Below are 19,503 nucleotides of genomic sequence, written 5' to 3' on the forward strand. Positions count from 1 at the left end.
TCTGTAGAGGAGGTGGTCTGGGAGGGGGTCTCCCAAGGACACTCCTGAGTGTCAGCAGGGGTCTGAGGGCAGACACCTGGGTAACAGTATTCACAACAGAGGAAATACTTATGGAAATTAATTGGCCAGAGGAAAAATTAGAGCTTCCTGATCTAGATAATGAAATAGTAGAGTCTTAATTCATCTGGCCAAACATATCATAAGGTACAAATGACAGTGGATGAAGGATGAAAACATATATTAGCTTAATAAAAAAATATGATAATACATGTAAAGCAGCGGTTCTCAACCTGTGGGTCGAGACCCCTTTGGGGGTGGAAAGACCCTTTCACAGGGGTGGCCTAAGACCATCAGAAAACACGTATATAATTACATTGTTTTTGTGATTAATCACTATGCCTTAATTATGTTCAATTTGTAACAATGAAAATACATCCTGCATATCAGGTATTTACATGACGATTCATAACAGTAGAAAAATTACAGTTATGAAGTAGCAATAAAAACAATTTTATGGTTGCGGGTCACCACAACATGAGGAACTGTATTAAAGGGTTGCGGCTTAGGAAGCAAAGTGGGGAAACCCCTGGGATTGGATAAAAGGAAAAATGATGGACACATACTTAGGTGGGTGCAGGAACAATTAACATGATAACAATGAAGGAATCTGTGGTATCTGTCCTGGCCCCAGCGCATTAGTTTGTGCCCCAGGGGCTCCAGAAAAAGGGAAGTCACAAGTTACCCAGACAACTGATGTAAAGGGTTTTTCCGTTGGCTGGCATGCTTGTTCCCCTCAGACTTTTCCTTGTCTAGTATTAGACATTTTCTCTTCCTAATCAATGTTACTGGTTTATTATTGTTACTTTTGTTCCTGGTATGTAAATGTTATATTAGATGCAGAAAAACAAAACTTGACAAACAGCAAAAAGACTCAGATTATGGTGGCTCAAAAATTAGAAATGATCCAGAATACTTTTTAACAAGGACATATAGGATCTGACTGCCTCCCTTTTGAATACTAATAATTCGATCTTGAATGCCATCTAAGTTTATGGTCTTGCCCCATCCCCAGTGGTCCACCTGTTCAGCAAGACATGCTGTCAATAAGACATCCTAGAATGAGTCTTCCTAGCACCATGGGACTCCATGGTCCAACCAAAAGGTTGGTCATCAATGCATCCTTTGGATTGATTTATGACCAAAAGGGGGATTTGTGGACGAAAGGGGCCACATGCTAGCTTGACAAGCTCAGGGGAGGCCTGCATAGCAGCCTTGCAAACTCAGAGACCTAAAGTAACCTAAAGGATGGTCGGAAATTAAACTTTAACTAAAAGCAGATACGGTGGGCAGTTATGTCCTAGGCTGGTATCTTCACTGACTAGGTCAACCTTTACCTTAACTGAGCCTATCTGTCTTTTTGCATCTATGATAACATACACTTGAAGTGTCTGGGTAACTTGTAACTTCCCTTTTTCTGGAGCCCCTGGGGCACAAACTAATGTGCTGGGGGCCAGGACAGATACCACAGATTCCTTTATTGTTATCATGTTAATTGTTCCTGCACCCACCTAAGTATGTGTCCATCATTTTTCTTTTTATCCAATCCCAGGGAACCCCCCCCTTTGCTTCGCTTTGCTTTCTCCTGCCTCTCTAGTCCAGTGGTTGGCAAACTCATTAGTCAACAGAGCCAAATATTAACAGTACAACGATTGAAATTTCTTTTGAGAGCCAAATTTTTAAAACTTAAACTATATAGGTAGGTACATTGTTATTAACTTAATAAATAATTTTGGATGGTGAACTTAGTACTAACAACATGAGTTCAATACACTAATATATTTATGGAATGCCTATTATGTGTCTAAGGCTGGAGATAACATGCCATCCTTCTGGAACTTACATTCTAGTGAGGAAGATCAACTTTAAATAAATAAATAGTCACATCAAATAATTGCAGTTGTCATGAGTGCTAATGAAGGAAATAAACAGTAAGCAAGAGACATTTTTTAGCAAGGTTAGGCATTTAAACCCCTCTAAGCAGATAAGTTTCATTTTATAATAATAAAGCCACCAACACAAAATAATTACAATTCTTAAATTGATGACAAAAATACCTGTAGGATTTGCAGCTGGTTGGAAAAATACAGGTAACTTTATGCTTCAAGTAGGTACTTTTGTCACCCTCGTGCAGTTTGCGGACACAACTGGCACTAAGCACTGCACAATGAGACTGCTGACTGACTGGCTCACTCAACTCCTGCATGAATCGCGCGCACCTCCCCGGTGCTGTGTATACCGCGGGCCACCTGCGCCATGTCTCCCGTCGCCCAACTGACCAACACCCCCCACTTCTTCTAACGCCACTTCTTCAAAATAGACTCACCAAGGCCTAAAACTGACTTCTGCTCATGGGCTGCGAAGTTTCGAACGCACTGTATGTGCACGCCCGCACATGGTATTTTTTGGAAGAGCCACACTCAAGGGGCCAAAGAGCCGCATGTGGCTTGCAAGCTGCGGTTTGCTGACCACTGCTCTAGTCTATCACCAATGGATTTCATATAACCTACCTACATCCCTTCCTTTGATTGCAATGTATAAATAAGATGTAACCAGCCATTCTCCAGAGCATTATCTCAATTCGTTGAGGTTCTTCTTCCCAGCATATGTCAACAGTTTGGCTCAAATAAATTCACAAAAATTCTTTACAATTATTAAAAAAAAACACACACACACACACACACACACACACACAGGCAATAAGATCAGAGGTGCTGAAGTACTGGTGGCCATGCTGCTGAACTTAACCAAAGGAGACACACACACACACACACACACACACACACACACACACACTTTGACCAAGGCTGAAAGATGAAGAGACCACCTGAAGACCCAAAGCATCATCTCTCCATCCCAATACAGAGCTCCAAATATTGATCAATGTCTCTCTTCCCTCCTAGCCTCACTCTTAACCCTCTGGAGCCTGCCCACCACTGCCCAGCTCACTATTGAATCAGTGCCGCCCAATGCTGCCGAAGGGAAGGATGTGCTTCTCCGTGTCCACAACCTGCCTGGGAATCTGATCGGCTGTATCTGGTACAAAGGGGAAATAGTGGACACCAGCCATAGAATCATATCATATGTAATAGACACTCAAACAACTACCCTCGGGCCTGCACACAGTGGTAGAGAGACAATATACCCCAATGGATCACTGCTGTCCCAGGGCGTCACCCTGCAGGACACAGGATACTACACCCTACTAGCCACCAGGAACGATTTACAGCATGCACAAGTAACTGGACAGCTCCGTGTATACCGTGAGTGATTGCTCTCTGACCTCTGGGTGTTGGGTGGTGAACTCTACTTCACACACAGGACTGACAGCCCTTGACTCTGCCTCGATCCCCCTCTGCATCATCTCCCAGGTTGGGTTTGGGCATTTAGTGCAGGTCACACAGAGTGGAAACAGACTTCCTAAGGATAGAGTTCCCTTCACAGATTAAAGCCCTGCAGACATTCTCCACAGAGAGAAGTCTGATGGGAATAACTCAGCAAAAGGAGACTCAGCAGAGTCTCAGTCCAGTCCATAGCCCCTCCCCATGACCATGACACTGAGAAAACGCTGCAGAGCTTGGTCACACCTGGCCTGAGGGGACCCTGGAATCCTCACAGAGAAGCTCAGCCTTGGAACCCCTCCCACACCCCTGTCCCAGGGCTCCTGACTTCAGAGAACCTAGGGAGCCTGTGTCAGGTTGGGTTTGGCCTCCTGGAAGGGATGGGTGGGAGCAGTGGCTCTCCTTCTGCACACCAGCCAGGGCTCAGCCCCAAGAGTCACATCACGACAGGACAGAGCCTAGTCCTTCACCTAAGGCAGTGTCAGGAGAGCACAGGTAAACAAAATACCCCCTATCATTAGCTGACTCTTCTGAGGTACTTAGCAGACTCCGGAGGGAGGTCAGGTCTCCAGGAAGGAACAGAGGAGAGAAGATGCTCCTGACAGCTCCTCATCCACCAGGGCTCAGCCCAGGAATTCTCTCTCATGGAGGCAAATAATGGTAGTGGCCATTTAAGTCAGTGTCTCCTCTATTCTGAGCTTGAGATCAAGAAGTTAGTGATGTTTTAAGGTCAATTCACAGACAACATGGTAATCCAGAGTCCATTTACCATTTGTTCTGTTTTTATTCAAGGGAAACAGAGGCACAGTGTGATACAGCCACTTAATCAGGCTCCCACAGACACAGCAAGGTCCTTGTACAGCCACAGTCCAATCCTCTCCTCCACCGCGAGGGTCTTACGTGTCTGTGGACCCTGAGACCAGCCTTGGTTCAGTGCTTGTTCTTAGCAGTCCCCAGCTTAAGGTAGATTTTCTGGTCTGGTGATTAAGCAAATGGAGAATTAATTTTCACTCTAGAATCAAATCACCTACAATAACATTCAGAGTCACTGCTGGGAATGCCCAGACCTTCCCCTCAGGTTACCGATCCATACTTCCCTGCACTGGACTTGAAACCACTTATTTGTTGGTGCCACTCCCACTAACTGTGGAGGAAAGGACTTTACCTTCTCACTCTCCACCCTACACCTGCTACCAGTTCAGGGACCAGCACTCACTTGCTCTTTCATGAAGGAGGTAAGTAATGATGGTGAATGATGACAGAATGAATGAATGAATGAATGAATGATGCATAATCGCTAGAGAGACTGGAACCTGGAAGCAGAGTCCTAAAAGGTTTTAGCCACACCTGTTCCCTGTCCCTACAGGTGCTGAGAACTACGTCCATGCCTCTGACCACCTGTCCCTTGGTGACTGTGGGGCTGTTCCACTGTGGGACGGTTTTCCAGGCTGCACTTCTCCTGCTCTGGGGCAGCTGTGGGCTCTTGGTCCCTGGGGTCTTTGAAGTCACGCATAACCCCCACTGCCTCTATCTGCTCCTTCCATGTCCCTTATCTGCCTCCTCCTTCACTCCAGACACACTGCCCTGCCCTGCTCTGCTTCCCCCACTGTGCAGATTGTCGTGCTAACACCTGTGTCCAGGCCCACCCTCCCGGGCAATAGGAGAGGACACAGATATCAGAAGGAGCAGCAGCCTTGGCTCCATCCTGAGCTAGTTTCCCAGGTCACCAGGAGAAAGAGCTGCTGCTGGGCCCCCATCCAGGTTCCTTCCCCTCTGAGGCCAACACTATGAACAGGTACATGACAGGGGCATGTGAACATTGACCTCCTCTCAATATGACTCAACCTAGAAGTCAAAGGCAGAAGGACAGGTCTCACTCCCCCAAAAGCTCATGGGCTCACTTCACCCCTGACTGGTAACTCACACCCTTGTCCTGGTGTGAAGCTCCCATTCCTCCCACTGGCTCCCGACACCTTCCCAAGGTGGGCCTGGTGACCCTGCACCATCTGACTGGTTCACAGCCTGTTTCACACACATGTGTCCTCGTGGTGACACCTTAACCACAGAGTGGGATCCTCTCAGAGTTTGAGATCCACCAGCCACTCTCCTTTCTCTCAGATGCTGCCCAATTTGAATGAATACGAATAAACTCCAGTTGTTTCCTGGGTTAGAAAGACAAAGAAGAACATATGCCACAGGCCTGTGTGGGGGCTCCTCCCCATCTGCCTGACTGTCCATAGAAACAGGGAGGGACCTTCTCTCCAACTTTACTAACATGGCACATGTCCTTTCTCCCAATTTTGTGTCTTCCCTCCCTTTATACAGCAGAGACACCTGGACTCACCCTCTGTCCCCCGACCTCCCAACCTCCCATCACTTTGGTTCTCTTTGCAGGACTCACCTTCTCTCTATCCCAGGGAGTCCCTGATTCCAAACCCACTGTGGCATCTCCCTTTGGTCACAGTGTGACCTGGTTGGATTGCAGAACTTGGTCTATGACCTTCGTGCTCTCTAGACAGAAATTCCTCCAAAATCTGGCATTAGAATTTCGGGGCATGAGTGATTTTCACATATTCTTTCACAGTTTAACTCAAAATCTATCTCGTAACTGCCAAACACAAATGGACCATGAGGGCCATATTTCCAGCAAGTTCATGCTCCTCCACCTCCACAAGCCCCGCTTCTGTACGTGCTATTGTCTGCGTGTTGAGGAAGGATCCCTGCCCTCTGCAGTGGCAGAAAGCACATTAAAGACCAAGGGCAGAGAGCCTGGCTCTGCTGCCACCGCCAGCCAGCTCCCGCCGTCCCCCACTCTTTTCTAAATCATTCCTGGACTCTGCTCTACCCTTTCTGGGGTCACTGTCTCATGTCAGTCACCAGCAAACTCCTGGGCAGATGGCCCCACCTCATGGCCCAGCAGCCTGGGTACTGAACTGATCACCAGACTTGCTTCTGGTCTCCCGTGTATTGTTTCTGCTCAGACACCCAGTTCCAAGACACCCTGCGCAGTCTTCTCTGGGTTTAAGGACTATGGGGAGGCCCATCATTACTCATCTCTAGGATAACCCTGGACTGTGAGGCTTCAGTGGAAACACATCTCGACCCGGCAATGTAGGTCTGTGTTGCTGGAGGGGACTCAGCTCCTGCACATCCAGGTGAGGCACCAACATCAGGCAGGCAGTCAGCTGGTCAGTGAGGAGCCAGGACAGGTGCCGGGTGGTCTCTGACTCCCAGCCCTGCGTCTCTCTGTGACCAAACCCTGATAGTTGTCCGACACCTGAAAAAGTCTGTGCTTTTTCTCCTAGACATAGAGCAGGCGGCCTTACAATCTCTGAGCACTCAGATCCTCATACATTTGTTTGTCTTGTGATGCACAGACCTGCCTTATTTCTTGAAGAACTCAAGTTAGCTGAGAGGTACCAATTCTGACTGAAGAAGCCTTTGGAGGACTCAATGGGCCATGTTCTCTCTGTTTTATGCACAGCGGAGTTACCCAAACCCAACATCACAAGCAACAACTCCCTCCCCGAAGAGCACAAGGACCCTGTCGTGTTAACATGTGAACCTCAAGTTCAGGACACCACCTACCTGTGGGTGATCAACAGTCAGAGTCTCCCAGTCAGTGCCAGACTGCAGCTGTCCACGGACAACAGGACTCTCACTTTACTCCCTGCCACAAGGAATGACACGGGACCCTATGAGTGTGAAACCCGGAACCCTGTGAGTGCTCGCCGCAGTGACCCATTCACCCTGAATGTTGTATGTGAGTAACTTCTGTCCCTGCTTGGGCCAGGGTGCCCACCCGAATTCACATTGCCAGGGGCCAGGCTTACATCCGTCCTTCTCGGGTCCACATACACAGACCCCCACTCTGAATACCCAGGGTGGACATGAGTTCCTGTCCCAGGCACAACTGGCCAGTCTCGGCCTTGACGAGATACTCCTGGTTGGAAAGGCTCAGGGTTAACAAGCTTTCATGGGACAAACAGGTTAATGTTTCAGGCTCAGGCTCAGTGAACACAGAGGGCTATGGGTGGGACATATTTAAACCAGACTGTGACTCGGCTCAGAGGGAGTGTGTGGCCCTTACACAGACCAGGAGCCTCCCCTTCCCTCTGATTACATCATGTGTGACTTTGTTCTCTTTGCTCCAGATGGCCCGGATGCCCCAACCATTTCCCCCTCAGACTCCCATTACCTACGTGGGACAAACCTCAACCTCTCCTGCCAGGCAGCCTCTAACCCGCCTGCACAATATTCTTGGCTTATCAATGGGAGTTCCCAGCACCCCACACAGGAGCTCTTCATCCCCAACATCACTTCGAATTATAGTGGATCCTATATCTGCCTTGCCCATAACTCTGTCTCTGGCCTCAATAGGACCACGATCAAGACTATCACAGTCTATGGTAAGTGCCTATTCAACCATCGGCACCAGGTTGTGGGGTGCAGGGCTATCTGGTTTTCAAAACAGGCCCTAAAAGGTGTTGTCTCCCATCCTGTGGTCATGGACACAAGGAAATCACAGTCTTCCCCTGAGCCCTCCCACTATATCTCTGTAGACTCTCCTCCCTTGCACTTCTGATTTCTCATGGCAGAGCTGGGCTCCAGCCTAGGAACGTGAGGAGGGGGTTCTCTCAGCCCCAGAAAGAGTCAGGTGGTGGATGGAAGGGGCTTCCCAGAGGGAAAAACAAAGGTCCTCAAGGTCACGCTGCTTCTCCTGTCACTAACACTTTCCTTCTGTCACCTCCTGTCTGCTACCTGCTCCATGTGCTACAAGGAACATACAAGGTTCTGAACAAGCTCACCTCTTTTCCCCAAACTAAAGGAGGAAACCACCTCTGAGGAGGGGTGAGCAGGACAGACCCCTGCTCCCTGCTGTGCTCCAGGCTCACCTGGTGGCTGGCTGCTCTATGCCATCTGTGGTGGGACAGGGGTCTGTGGTAAAGGTGCATGGGTGGCCTGTCCTCGGACTGGCCAAATCATGTCACCCATCGACACCACGGCCTTCCTCAGAGCAGGCTGCATGGAAATGGGGAGAGAGTGAGCCACGGGGGAGACCCCTCTGAGCTGTGTCCTGGCTCTGAAGTCACCAGCTGTACAGCACTGTGTGACCCGAGTGTATGTGACATTGCTGAGGAGAGCAGTGAATGGTGGTGCTTACTGGACAAGTAGGTAGATTCATGGGACAGAAGGAGCAGTGCCACAAAGTGTGTAGTTTACAAAGGAAGCTAAGAGTACCAGCCTGATGTTAAAACTGACAACTTCTCTCTAGGGATTTCCTTCTCCCTGATATTCAATCCACAGACCAGGAAGTGAAAGTCTTATTCAAACTGTGAAATCCTTTAGATTGAAACTTCTCCAGATCCTAAGGTCATGAAGACTGGCTGGGCTATATTCTCTAATAAATTATTTAACAAAAGGGAAATGCCTTGGGCGGGGGGATAAAATGGATACATATGTAATACCCTTTGTAATACTTTAAGCAATAAAAAAAATAAATAAAAAAAAAAATTAAAAAAAGGGAAATGCCTTCCCATCTCTTTTTATAGCCACCATACGAGAGAGGGGGTGTGATTATTTAAAAAGTTACAGAAAGGTCTGGGAAAGAGTCACAAAAAAGTCAGTGGGTGGAAAATGCCACCTGATGATGAGGATGCTAGACAAATGGTCTAAGGCTCCAGGTACTAATACCGCAGATGTCCAGGGACACAGGACAAGTTCACCCTGAGGTGATCTGGAGGTAAGAGGGGGGGTATAGCCCTCTTCTTACAGACTGACACCTGAATAAAGGTCCTCACCCTGCAGAGGTCAGAGCCATCCTCTGGTGACCTTTATAGGGATCAGTGTGGCCTGTGAGTGGCTGACATCTCTGAGGAAGGAGCCCACTCCCAGTCAGTCACCTCCTCTGTTTCTCCACAGAGCCAGTGGGAAAGCCCACCCTCCGAGCCAGCAATGCCACAGTCACAGAGCATAAGGACGCCGTGGTCCTGACCTGCCTCACAAATGACACAGGAATCTCCATCCGGTGGCTCTTCAATAACCAGAGTCTCCTGCTCACCGACAGGATGAAGCTGTCCCAGGACAACAGCACCCTCACCATAGACCCCATCAGGAGGGAGGATGCTGGGGATTATCAGTGTGAGGTCTTCAACCTGGTCAATTCCAGCAAAAGTGAACCCTTCAGGCTGGATGTGCAGTGTAAGTAACCCTTGACCTCTCCCACTTGCTCTTTGTATATTTCACGAGCAGGGTGGTGAGATGGATGAAAGCCTTGAGGAGGTGGGAGCCTCCTTCAGAGCCTAACCATGGGTAAGGACCCCAGGATTAGACTAATCTCGTCATTGTCTCGGTTCTATGAGTCTAAGCTGGCTGACCACGGGGAAGGCTCTCACCCCCCTGAGCCTCAGTTTCCTCCTCTCTAAACTGGAATAAAACAGCTGCACCTAAACACAGTTGTTAGGATAATTCTTGTGAGGTTAATGAGTTAAAGCCCTCAGCCAGGGTCATGCTCACTCAGGACTCAGTCAATGTACCAATTATTATTGTTATTTTTATAAACACTGTTGCCAATAGCTGTAAGGTCAAGCGGAACTTGGAGAAAATGTCCTTTATCACTCACCAGTTCTGTGACCTCCAGTCATTTATTAAGCACCTCCCATCCCTGATTCTCTTTGTGCTCAGTAGGAGTGACACTCCAATCCCTCCTGGGGGTGGAAGGATCAGATGACATGAAAGTAGAGTATTTCCCACCCTATGGGCCATTTAAAACACTCAGCACATTCTTGTTACTCATCAGCACTGAGTTGGCAGGTAAGGTGCCTGCTAAGATTGTCCATAGCGATGGGAAAGAAGAAACAGGGGTAAGAGACAGAATATGTGAGGGAAAGAGGAGTTAAGAGGAAAATTACCAGGGCATGGGAATGGTGGGTGTGAGAGTACGTGCAAAGGTAGAGCCAATGGAAAGTTTCAAATGTGCAAACCAGAGAATGATGCAACCGCCAGAAGTGGGGTGTCAGGAGGACTGACACTCCCAAACCTCACAGACCAGGTGGCAGTTCCTTCCTCCCTCACCAGGCCTCCCCTGCAAGGCCCCTCTTGGTTTCCCCTGAGTGGACTTGGGCCTTCACCCCTCCCCCTTTCCCTTCTCCTTTCAGCAGAACAAAAGGACACAGGCTACTCTGTGGGGACCATCGTTGGCAGCGTAATCGGGGTCCTCGTTGTGGTGGCTCTGGGGGCCTCCCTGGGCTATTTCCTGTACCTCAGGAGGACTAGGAGGTACCATGGTATTTCCTTCACCCTCACCCTAATCCTTCCCCCTGACCCAGTCTGACCCCCAGTGGAGCCCAGGCCAGGAGGACAAAGACCACTTCAACAGAGGGTTCTGGGCCGGCTCCCCGTGGCCTCCCAGCTTCCCCATGGAGGCCCCTAACTCCCTCCATCCAGCTCCTCCCTCACCAGCTGCAGACCAAGGTGGTTTCCTCAAGAGCTTCCTCACCTATAAATGAGGCACAATTAAGGAACTGTGCCCTCAGGATTGTCCTGGTCTCTCCACACATTTGCAGTGGTGCCGGCAGGTAGTAAGTGCTCAGGAAGGCACCTCCTGTTGTTTATCTAAGTCCACCCTCCCAGGTGAGGGGATGGGCTGCCTCAGGGTCTGAAAGTCATCCTGGCCAAGGCCACACAGCTGAGGGTGGAAGAGCCTGGACAGAGTGGGTGGGTCAAATGCCCCCATGAAGCCAGTTTATTAACCACAATCCTGATGTGTGAGATGGGAGAACAGCAAAGCCTGTGGCATGGTTTTTGCCTCTAGTTCAGGTGGATGGAGACAGGACAGGCCATGGTCACACTGTAGCTCTGTAGGCCTGAGGGGCGGGTCTGGCCACAGCAGGTACCATGCTCATCCGGATGCTACATGAGTCTGGCACTGCTGCCCCTTGCAGCCTTGACCTTTCACTAAGTCAGACCCTCAGAGTGGATTCCTGTCCTGGGTCCTCAGTCCCTTCCCTGGTAACTCCTCTCAGACCCCCATCTGCCGGAGGTCCTTCCCCTGTGGGCCCAAGTGAGTGGTGGATCCCTAAGACCATGTGTCAGTTCCCCTCTCCTGGGCCCGTACCCCCATGAACAGTGGAGAGAGGCCTCCAATCTCTGCTGGGAAAGGAGACCCTCCTGTCCCCCTGTTGTGACACCAAAGTTCCCCTGCACCCCTCACAAGTAAGTCTGACCTTTCCCAGGGCCAGTGACCCGCATGGCCTCCGAGAGCACCCACCTCCAGCGGCCACCCCTGGTGAGTGTCTGTTCAGCCTGGAGCCCCTGGGCCTGCCCTACACTGTCCACCCCTGCCCTTGTCCCTCAGGCCCTGACCCTTCCCCGGGCTTCAAGGGCGATTTTCACCACCACTCTGCACAGGGGACCCCGTATCACCAGTCAACCCTGACCTGTAGGCTGTGTCATCTGTCACCACCTCTCCCTCACTGGACCCTGAAATGGCCAGAGGGTCTCACCTTGGGAGATGACCTTTCACCCCTGGCACTTGGGAGCTAAAGAACCACCCCCTCCTGAGAGAACAGGCCAAAGCTTCCTCCCCTCTGGGTGCTAACGCCTCCTGTCTCTGCTCCCAGGCCAGGGTCCCTCTGGAACCTCTGCCTTCCCGGTAAGTCCATCCCCTCCCTGTTCCCTCACCCAGGGCCTCAGTGACCCTCGCTCAGGGCAGGGGCACCATCCAACCTCTCAACACAGCACAGACCCCCTCCCCAGAACAGCCACAATAAGAGGAGCCCCGCCCTGGTCCAGTGGGGCCCTCACATCAGGGGTAGACAGGGTAGGACGGAGTCTGAGGGGAACCCTGGAGTCCAGCATGGAGCAGAATGGGCACCAGGAACAACAGTCTGGGTCCCAGACTAACAAGGGAGAAGGCGTGCAGTGTGGGCTGAATTGGGGTGCTGGGCTACAGCTGTGAAGACAGCTGCTCAGGAGGCAGAGCTGTCCGTCCTGCGGAGAAAAACCCTCCCTCCCCATCCTCTGATACCCTCTCTCCCCTCTGCACAGGGGCCCCTACCTGACCCCAGGACAACAGGTCCCATCTATGAGGTGAGTGTGGATTATGAACATTCTGTCCTGCAGGTCCCAGGGGCCCCAGGATCTGCCCCCAGCCCAGCCCTGGCTGTGCTTCCAGGCTCAGGAAAGGGCAGTGAAAAGTGACAACTGAGGGTGGAGGAGAAGGTGCCCGGGGACAGACACCCCAGCACAGTCAGCCCCCATGGTACCTGAGAAACACGGCTCGTGTTCTGAGGAGGCTGCAGGGCTCAGAGATCTCTTCTTTCTGTGACAGGAATTACTCCACCCAAACTCAGAGGTGTACTGCCGGATCACCCCCAGAGCAGACGTGGCTTCTTAGTTCCTCCAGGACCTGAGACTCCAGACCCTGTGGTTGGCGCCTGTGCCAGAGAACCAGCTCTGAGCGTCATGCTAAGCGAAATAAGCTAGTGTGAGAAAGATAAATATCACATGAACTCACTCATTTGTGAAATATAATGAACAACATAAACTGACGAACAAAAATAGAGCCAGAGGGGGGGAAATATTTTAGAATATAATAGTAGTAATCCTGTTATTGGCAGATTTTTAATATTCCCTACAATGTTTGTGATATCATACTATGTTATACAGTTTTGATAATATTATTATACTTAAAATCCTATTTTCTGGAAATATTAATGTTTACTGCATGTAATGGTATATTAAGGTTTTTCTTGAATAATTTATGTTTATTGCATTTAATATTATTATATTCAAAATAGTTTCTCTTGAGATAAAAAAAAATTAAGAAAATGCTGTAAGGAATTGCTGAGAAGAAACAGAGAGAGAAACCTAGCCATACAGAATTAAAATGGCTATAAATAAGTACCTCTCAATAATAACCCTAAATGTAAATGGATTAAATACTCCAATCAAAAGGTGTAGGGTAGCTGAATGGATACAAAAATATGACCCAACTGTATGCTGTCTACAAGAGACCCACCTCAAAACAAAAGACAGCTTTTAACAAGGTGGCGCGGGCAGCAGTGGTGGCAGCGGCAAGCTCCGCTGGAAAAGCGAAAAGCGAGGCCGACTCCAGCTTCCTGGGGCTGCGGCCCACTTCTGCGGACCCTGCGCTGAGGCGGCGGCGGCGAGGCCCGGGAAACAGGGAGAAATAGGAAGCCGGGCTGGCGGCAGCTCGCTCTGGAGCCCTTGGGGCTGGAAGTGGATCAATTCCTAGAGGACTTGCGGCTACAGGAGTGCACGAGCGGTGGCTTGGTATGGGGGCCCCCCACCCCCCATGATAAACTCTTCTTCGTGGATTCTGGCCCCAAGGAGAGAGTGCGCGGCAGGAAGAGGACCAAAGGCCAGCAGAAGCCACTGCTCCTCCAGAAACCCCTGCGGTGGACCTCGTGTTGGAGAGCACATCCAAGATCCCTGCCCCCAAAGACATCCTCACCCACCGGGTCCCCAACGCCAAGAAGCTCAAGCGGAAGGAGCAGCTATGGGAGAGGCCGACCAAGCTGGGCGAGCTGCCCCGGGAGGTGCGCAGGGCGCAGGCCAGGCTCCGCAGCCCTCCTGCGGCCAAAGCCAGGCCCGGGCCCCAGGACACCGCGGAGCGGCCCTTCTACCATCTCTGGGCCACAGACAACCCTCTGGAGCGGCCGCTGGCCGGCCAGGACCCCTTCTTCCTGGAGCAGACCACGAAGAAAGGAGTGGAACGGCCGCTGCGTCTGCACACCAAGCCGTCCCAGGTGCCTGCTGTGGAGGTGACACCCTCGGGAGCCTCCTACAGCCCCTCCTTTGAGGACCACCAGACGCTGCTCTGGGAAGACCACGAGGTCGAGCTGCAGCTGCAGAGGGAACCGGAGAAGTTGGAGCTGCAGCTGGCCCTGCTCCCCGCTGAGCAGGCAGCCACCCTGGAGTCTACCTTTGAGGAGATGTGCCAGGGGCTGCTGGAGGAGTCAGATAGGGAGGGGGAGCCACTCGAGGGCCAGGGCCAGGGGCCCAAGGGGGCTGGAGACCAGGCCAGAGATGATGAGTTTGGAAGAGCCAAAGCTACCACACCCGACCGCCTGGCTGCTGTGGAGAAGAAGACAGAGCAGCAGCGTCGGCGGGAACAGGCCGCCCGGATGCTGTGGGTATAGCAGGCCACGGTGCGGGCAGCTCGGCTGCGGCACCAGGAGCTCTTCAGGCTGCGCGGGATCAAGGCCCAGGTGGCACAGCAGCTGGCCGAGGCTGACAAGCCCCGCAGGCTGGGGCGGCTCAAGTACCAGGCCCCCCGACATCGACTTGCAGCTCCACTCGGAGCTGGGCAACTCGCTCCCGACCCTGAATCCCGATGGCAACATCCTATGTGACCGGTTCAAGAGCTTCCAGAGGACAAATATGATCGAGCCCCGGGAGAGAGCCAAGTTCAAGCGCAAGTACAAAGTGAAGCTTGTGGAGAAGCGGGCATTCCGGGAGCTCCAGTTGTAGCTGATGCTGGATGCAGAGCCTCATCCCTCCATAAAGGACCTTCAGACCAAAAAAACAACAACAAACACACACACACACACACACACACAAGACACAAAAGGCACACACAGGATGAAATGGAAACAAATTTTTCCAAGCAAAGAGAAAAGAAAAAAAAGCTGGAGGAACAATACTCATATCTGACAAAATAGATTTCAAAATGAAGGCCATCACAAGAGACAACAAAGGTCACTACATAATACTAAAGGGATCAATCCAACAAGAGTGTATAACCCTGGTAAACATATATGCACCCAATATAGGTGCACCTCAATATATAACAAATCTTCTAAAGGACTTTAACGGAGAGACTGACAACAATACAGTCATAGTAGAGGAATTTAACACCCCTCTGACTTCACTGGAAGGATCTTTCAGACAAAAACTTAACAAGGAAACGGAGACTCTAAAGGGCACACTAGATCAGATGGATTTAACAGACATTTATAGAACACTTCACCCCAACGCAGCAGAATATACATTCTTCTCAAGTGCATGTGGAACATTCACAAAGATAGAACACATGTTAGGGCACAAAACAAGTCTCCACAAGGTCAAGAAGACTGAAATCATGTCAAGCATCTTCTCAGATCACAGTAGAATTAAATTAGACATCAACTACAGTAAAAACACCCCAAAACATTCCAACACCTGGAAGCTAAATAGCATGTTGTTAAACACTGAATGGGTTACCAACGAGATCAAGAAAGAACTCAAAAACTTCCTGGAAACAAATGAAAATGAACACACAACAACCCAAAATCTCTGGGACACAGCAAAAGCAGTCCTGAGAAGGAAGTTCATAGCACTATAGGCATACCTCAAAATAACTGAAAACAAAAAAAAAAGCAATAAACTATTTAACCCTAAAACTTAAAGAACTAGAAAGAGAATAACAAGAAATGCCCAGAATAAGTAGAAGGAAGGAAATAATAAACAGTAGAGCAGAAATAAATACCATAGAGACTAAAAAACAATACCAAAAAATCAATGAAATGAAGAGCTGGTTCTTTGAAGGGATAAAAAAAATTGATAAAAAATTAGCCGTATTCATCAAGAAACGAAGAGAGAGGACCCATATATTGAGTTACAACTACCTTCTTATTTTTCTCCAAGAAAATATCCATGAACTCTCTGTTAAATTCCCAAGGCACACACTACCAGCATCGAAATTAGCAGGAAATTCCACCATTTCCTTGGTGTCTCTCCCCAGCACCTTCCCCCACATGTCCACTTGCAGACACACAGGGTGATAACAATTGTCCCTGCATCTCTCCTTGTTCAGCTGCTGCCACCTCCTGGCGGGTGATGGTAATCAGGACTTGGCGCCTGAGAGCCTGGCCCCACAGCTGACCAGGCAGGCAGGACTGGGCCTCCACACGGGTCGGGTCAGGGACAGCAATGACCATTCTTCAGCCCTGGGGGACTGAGCAGTTGGGCAGACTGAGCTGCCCGAGGGTGAGGGGGACAAAGAGTTGATGCAGGACTGAGTGGGGAAGCACTGAGGCCTCAGCTGGGAGCACTGAAGGGGAGGTAATGGAATGTTCGCAGGGAAAAGGCTGGATTCTGCAGAGGAAACGCTCTGGGGCACCGACTCAGCTGCAGGCCCTAAGCAGGCTGTGTGCCTCCTGCTGGCCCTCATCTCACAGCTCCCACCTCCAGGTAAGTCTCTCTCCTCACGTCCACCTGCCCTCCCTCACCTGCACTCCTTCATGGTCCACTCTACATGAAGGGGCTCTGGGTCCCTGTAATACACTGCAGGGAGTGGGAGGGGAGGCTCAGTTCCCCACAGTGAACCCAGCAGTGGTGTCCTGAGGAGGGTGGGAGTCAGGAAGGTCCTCACTCTCCCATTTCATGGGTCCTAACCTGAGAGAACCTCCCTCGCCCACCCTGAGCAGACCTCCAACTTGACTGCCATCATCATCAACCAACAGCATTTTTGACACTTTCTTTTAATGGTGGTCAGATGCTTCCCAGATCTAGGGGAAAATGTGACTCTCTAAGGCCAATAACACATCTCCCCTCATTCTTCATTAGGAAGGTTCTTGAAATGCCCAGGAGAACCCACCACCCACTGAAGAAGGCCTAGTCTGAAATGTTTCACAGAAGCCGAGCCAAGGCCCATGTGCACAGATGCTAAGTGGCAGGGCCTTCAGAACCACAGGCTCACGACCATTGTCCCCTGTGACCACCCCTCGTGCAAGAACATCTGGGCCCTGGGTGTCTACCCTATACTATCCACTGCCCCTGCCCCTGAACCATCTCCCCCTACAATGACTTGGGCCCTGGGGATGGTTCCATGTCCGCAGTCCATTCTGCCACACCCCAATGTGAAGGGGCTCCCCTGGGAACCCTGATGTCTGAAGCAGGAGCTACACCCTGAACAAATCTAAAGAGTATTTGAAGGGTGGGGCTGTTGCAGGAAAAACACTTGCATTTATTTGTCTCAGGTGATGGAAAGGTCTCCAGGAGCTCAAGGAGGAGTGTGGGTGCCCTCTAGTGGCTTGTTCCTGCTACAAGAGGAGAGAAAGGAGCAGGAAAGTTGAGAGATTAGGGCTGACCTTGGACACAGGACAGGTTCTGGTTCAGAAGGAGGCATAGTTAGAGGTGATGACTGATGGCTGCCTTAGCTCACCGGCTGGAAGACTGGGTTGTGAAAGGGTGTGCCCACAAATCAGATTGACACCAGTGGGTTGTACTGCAAAGTTGGGTGAGGAAAATTCTGTAGACACTGGGAAGAGAAAATACATCATAACAAACCTATATGCCATGCCATTAGACAACCTACTCTGATGTTCTTGCCATCTCTAGCATCTCAGCAGTAATACAGTCATTTCTATCATTAGGAAGAAACATCTTATTAAGTAGAAAACTATATCATAGGAGTTTGTCTATATTTTCAGAATCATACACTGTGACATCATAACTTCAAAATGCATTTATGCCTCCAAAATAGACAGTGTCAGGTCTCATTCCCAGCACCTGTGGACTGACTACCCCTGTCCCAATCCCTGGGCCCCTCTCTGAACTACAAGACCTTTAATGTTCCCCCATTAAGGGGTTGGGTGGGGGTCTTTGTAGTGACCTCACCATCGTCCCTCCACCTCTCAGACTCTGGGCAGAATCTGCTGTCCACTCTTGGGTGTGATACCTAAATTACAGACCTCTATTTCTGTCCTTCCTCCATCCCAACATGTGACAGGTGCTTTCTGCAGGTAATTTTGAGGGGAAAGTTCTCAAAAACTGTTGCCTTGGCCCACCCTGAACAGACCTCCACCTCAGTGCCATCATCATCAACCAGAAGCATCTGAACACTTCTTTTTAATGGTGGGGGTCAGATGCCTTCCAGGCAAAATGTGACTCTCTCTGTACAGGGATGAGTAACAAACAGACAGAGTGAAATGGCAATAGTGTTCACAGAAGGTGACCTATATGAGCACTTAAAATCACAGGTGAGTGCACATGAAATCCACAATCTTGAACTAAAACATGAATCATAGGCGACTTTTACCACTTCGAAGGGCTAAATTACAAAAAGTGTTATCAGTGATGACCTAGAAATATTAAACTTGCATCACAGTTACTGATAAATGGAAAATGGTTATTGGCTTTCCTCTAAAGAATATTCCAGTGCATGTTTTCATTTTATAATGATGTAAGAAGTCGCTCCTATCAAGAGGCTAGCTACGTTTTTAAAAACAATTTTCATTGTTGACAGTAGTACAGATGTCCCCCACTTCACCATTTCCTCCCTCCCACTCGGGCCCGCCCCAATCCAGGCCTTCATCCCATTACTGCCAGTGTCTATGGGCTATGCATATATGGTTTTTGGTTAATCTCTTCCTGTTGCCCCCGCTCCTTCCCATGTATCCATGCCTTTGCACCTATTTTGTTTGTCAGTAGAAATTATTACCCTTTATCCCTTTAAATCTGTAAAGCAAAACTAGAGGAGGTTTCTAGGCGCTCACCCAGATCCCAGCACCTCCCACCAGCAGAAGGACAAGCTAATTCCTAAGCTTCATGGCTCTCAAGACAGGTGTGCGCCCTGTGTGCTGAACCTGAGCCCTGATGTCCCTGCATCCACTGGCACTGATTGATGGGTCTGATCTGAGACTGGAAGAGTCCAGCCCCTCTTTATGGTTCAGTCGGGGCCTTCAGGCCAGTGCACAGACAGCAGGAAGCTCTGGAAACCGAATCACCGCATCAAAGCACCCACAGGGCTCTCAGCTAGCACAGCACCTCCTGGGTTCTCTCGGGTGCATTTGAGGCCACATCCCACCTACCATGATAGAACCTGCCAGCCCCCCAGCTGGTGGTTACTCAGACCTGGAGGCCCTTTGTCATGAGGCATCCCTGATCCCAGCACCTGCTTCCAACATCTGGAGGGTTACTGAAACCTGTGGTTTGGCCACTTGGCTCTTTGAGTGCCTGGACCTTGTGCCACAGAAGCCGTGCTGAGCAAGGAGGGAATCAGGAATCTGAGGAGGAGGGAACCTGCAGTGAGAGCCAGGGTGCTCACTTCTAAGTTAACCTCTGTTGACAGATGGGAAGGTCCAGTCCTTATGCCCAG

At 50.1% G+C, this 19,503-nt stretch overlaps 1 protein-coding gene and 1 pseudogene across 16 annotated transcripts in view; both read left to right on the forward strand.

The window, feature by feature from the left end:
- The window catches only part of LOC132216799 (carcinoembryonic antigen-related cell adhesion molecule 1-like), a 287,472-nt gene that overhangs the window by 111,404 nt on the left and 156,565 nt on the right, over positions 1-19,503 (forward strand). For 7 of the 16 annotated variants that reach the window (XM_059666354.1, XM_059666337.1, XM_059666336.1 and 4 more), the window contains one exon: positions 12,020-12,051. In XM_059666354.1, the coding sequence (XP_059522337.1) occupies positions 12,020-12,051 (32 nt within the window). Of the gene's footprint in view, positions 1-2,960; positions 3,321-6,882; positions 7,162-7,552; positions 7,808-9,320; positions 9,600-10,555; positions 10,677-12,019; positions 12,052-12,729; positions 13,112-19,503 lie in introns of those variants that run through there. The other 9 variants (XM_059666328.1, XM_059666331.1, XM_059666329.1 and 6 more) reach the window with 5 other exon arrangements.
- Positions 12,864-15,126, forward strand: LOC132217177 (ribosome biogenesis protein NOP53-like; annotated as a pseudogene).

The sequence above is a fragment of the Myotis daubentonii genome, chromosome 15 (assembly GCF_963259705.1).
Source record: "Myotis daubentonii chromosome 15, mMyoDau2.1, whole genome shotgun sequence".
Classification (NCBI taxonomy): Eukaryota; Metazoa; Chordata; class Mammalia; order Chiroptera; family Vespertilionidae; genus Myotis; species Myotis daubentonii.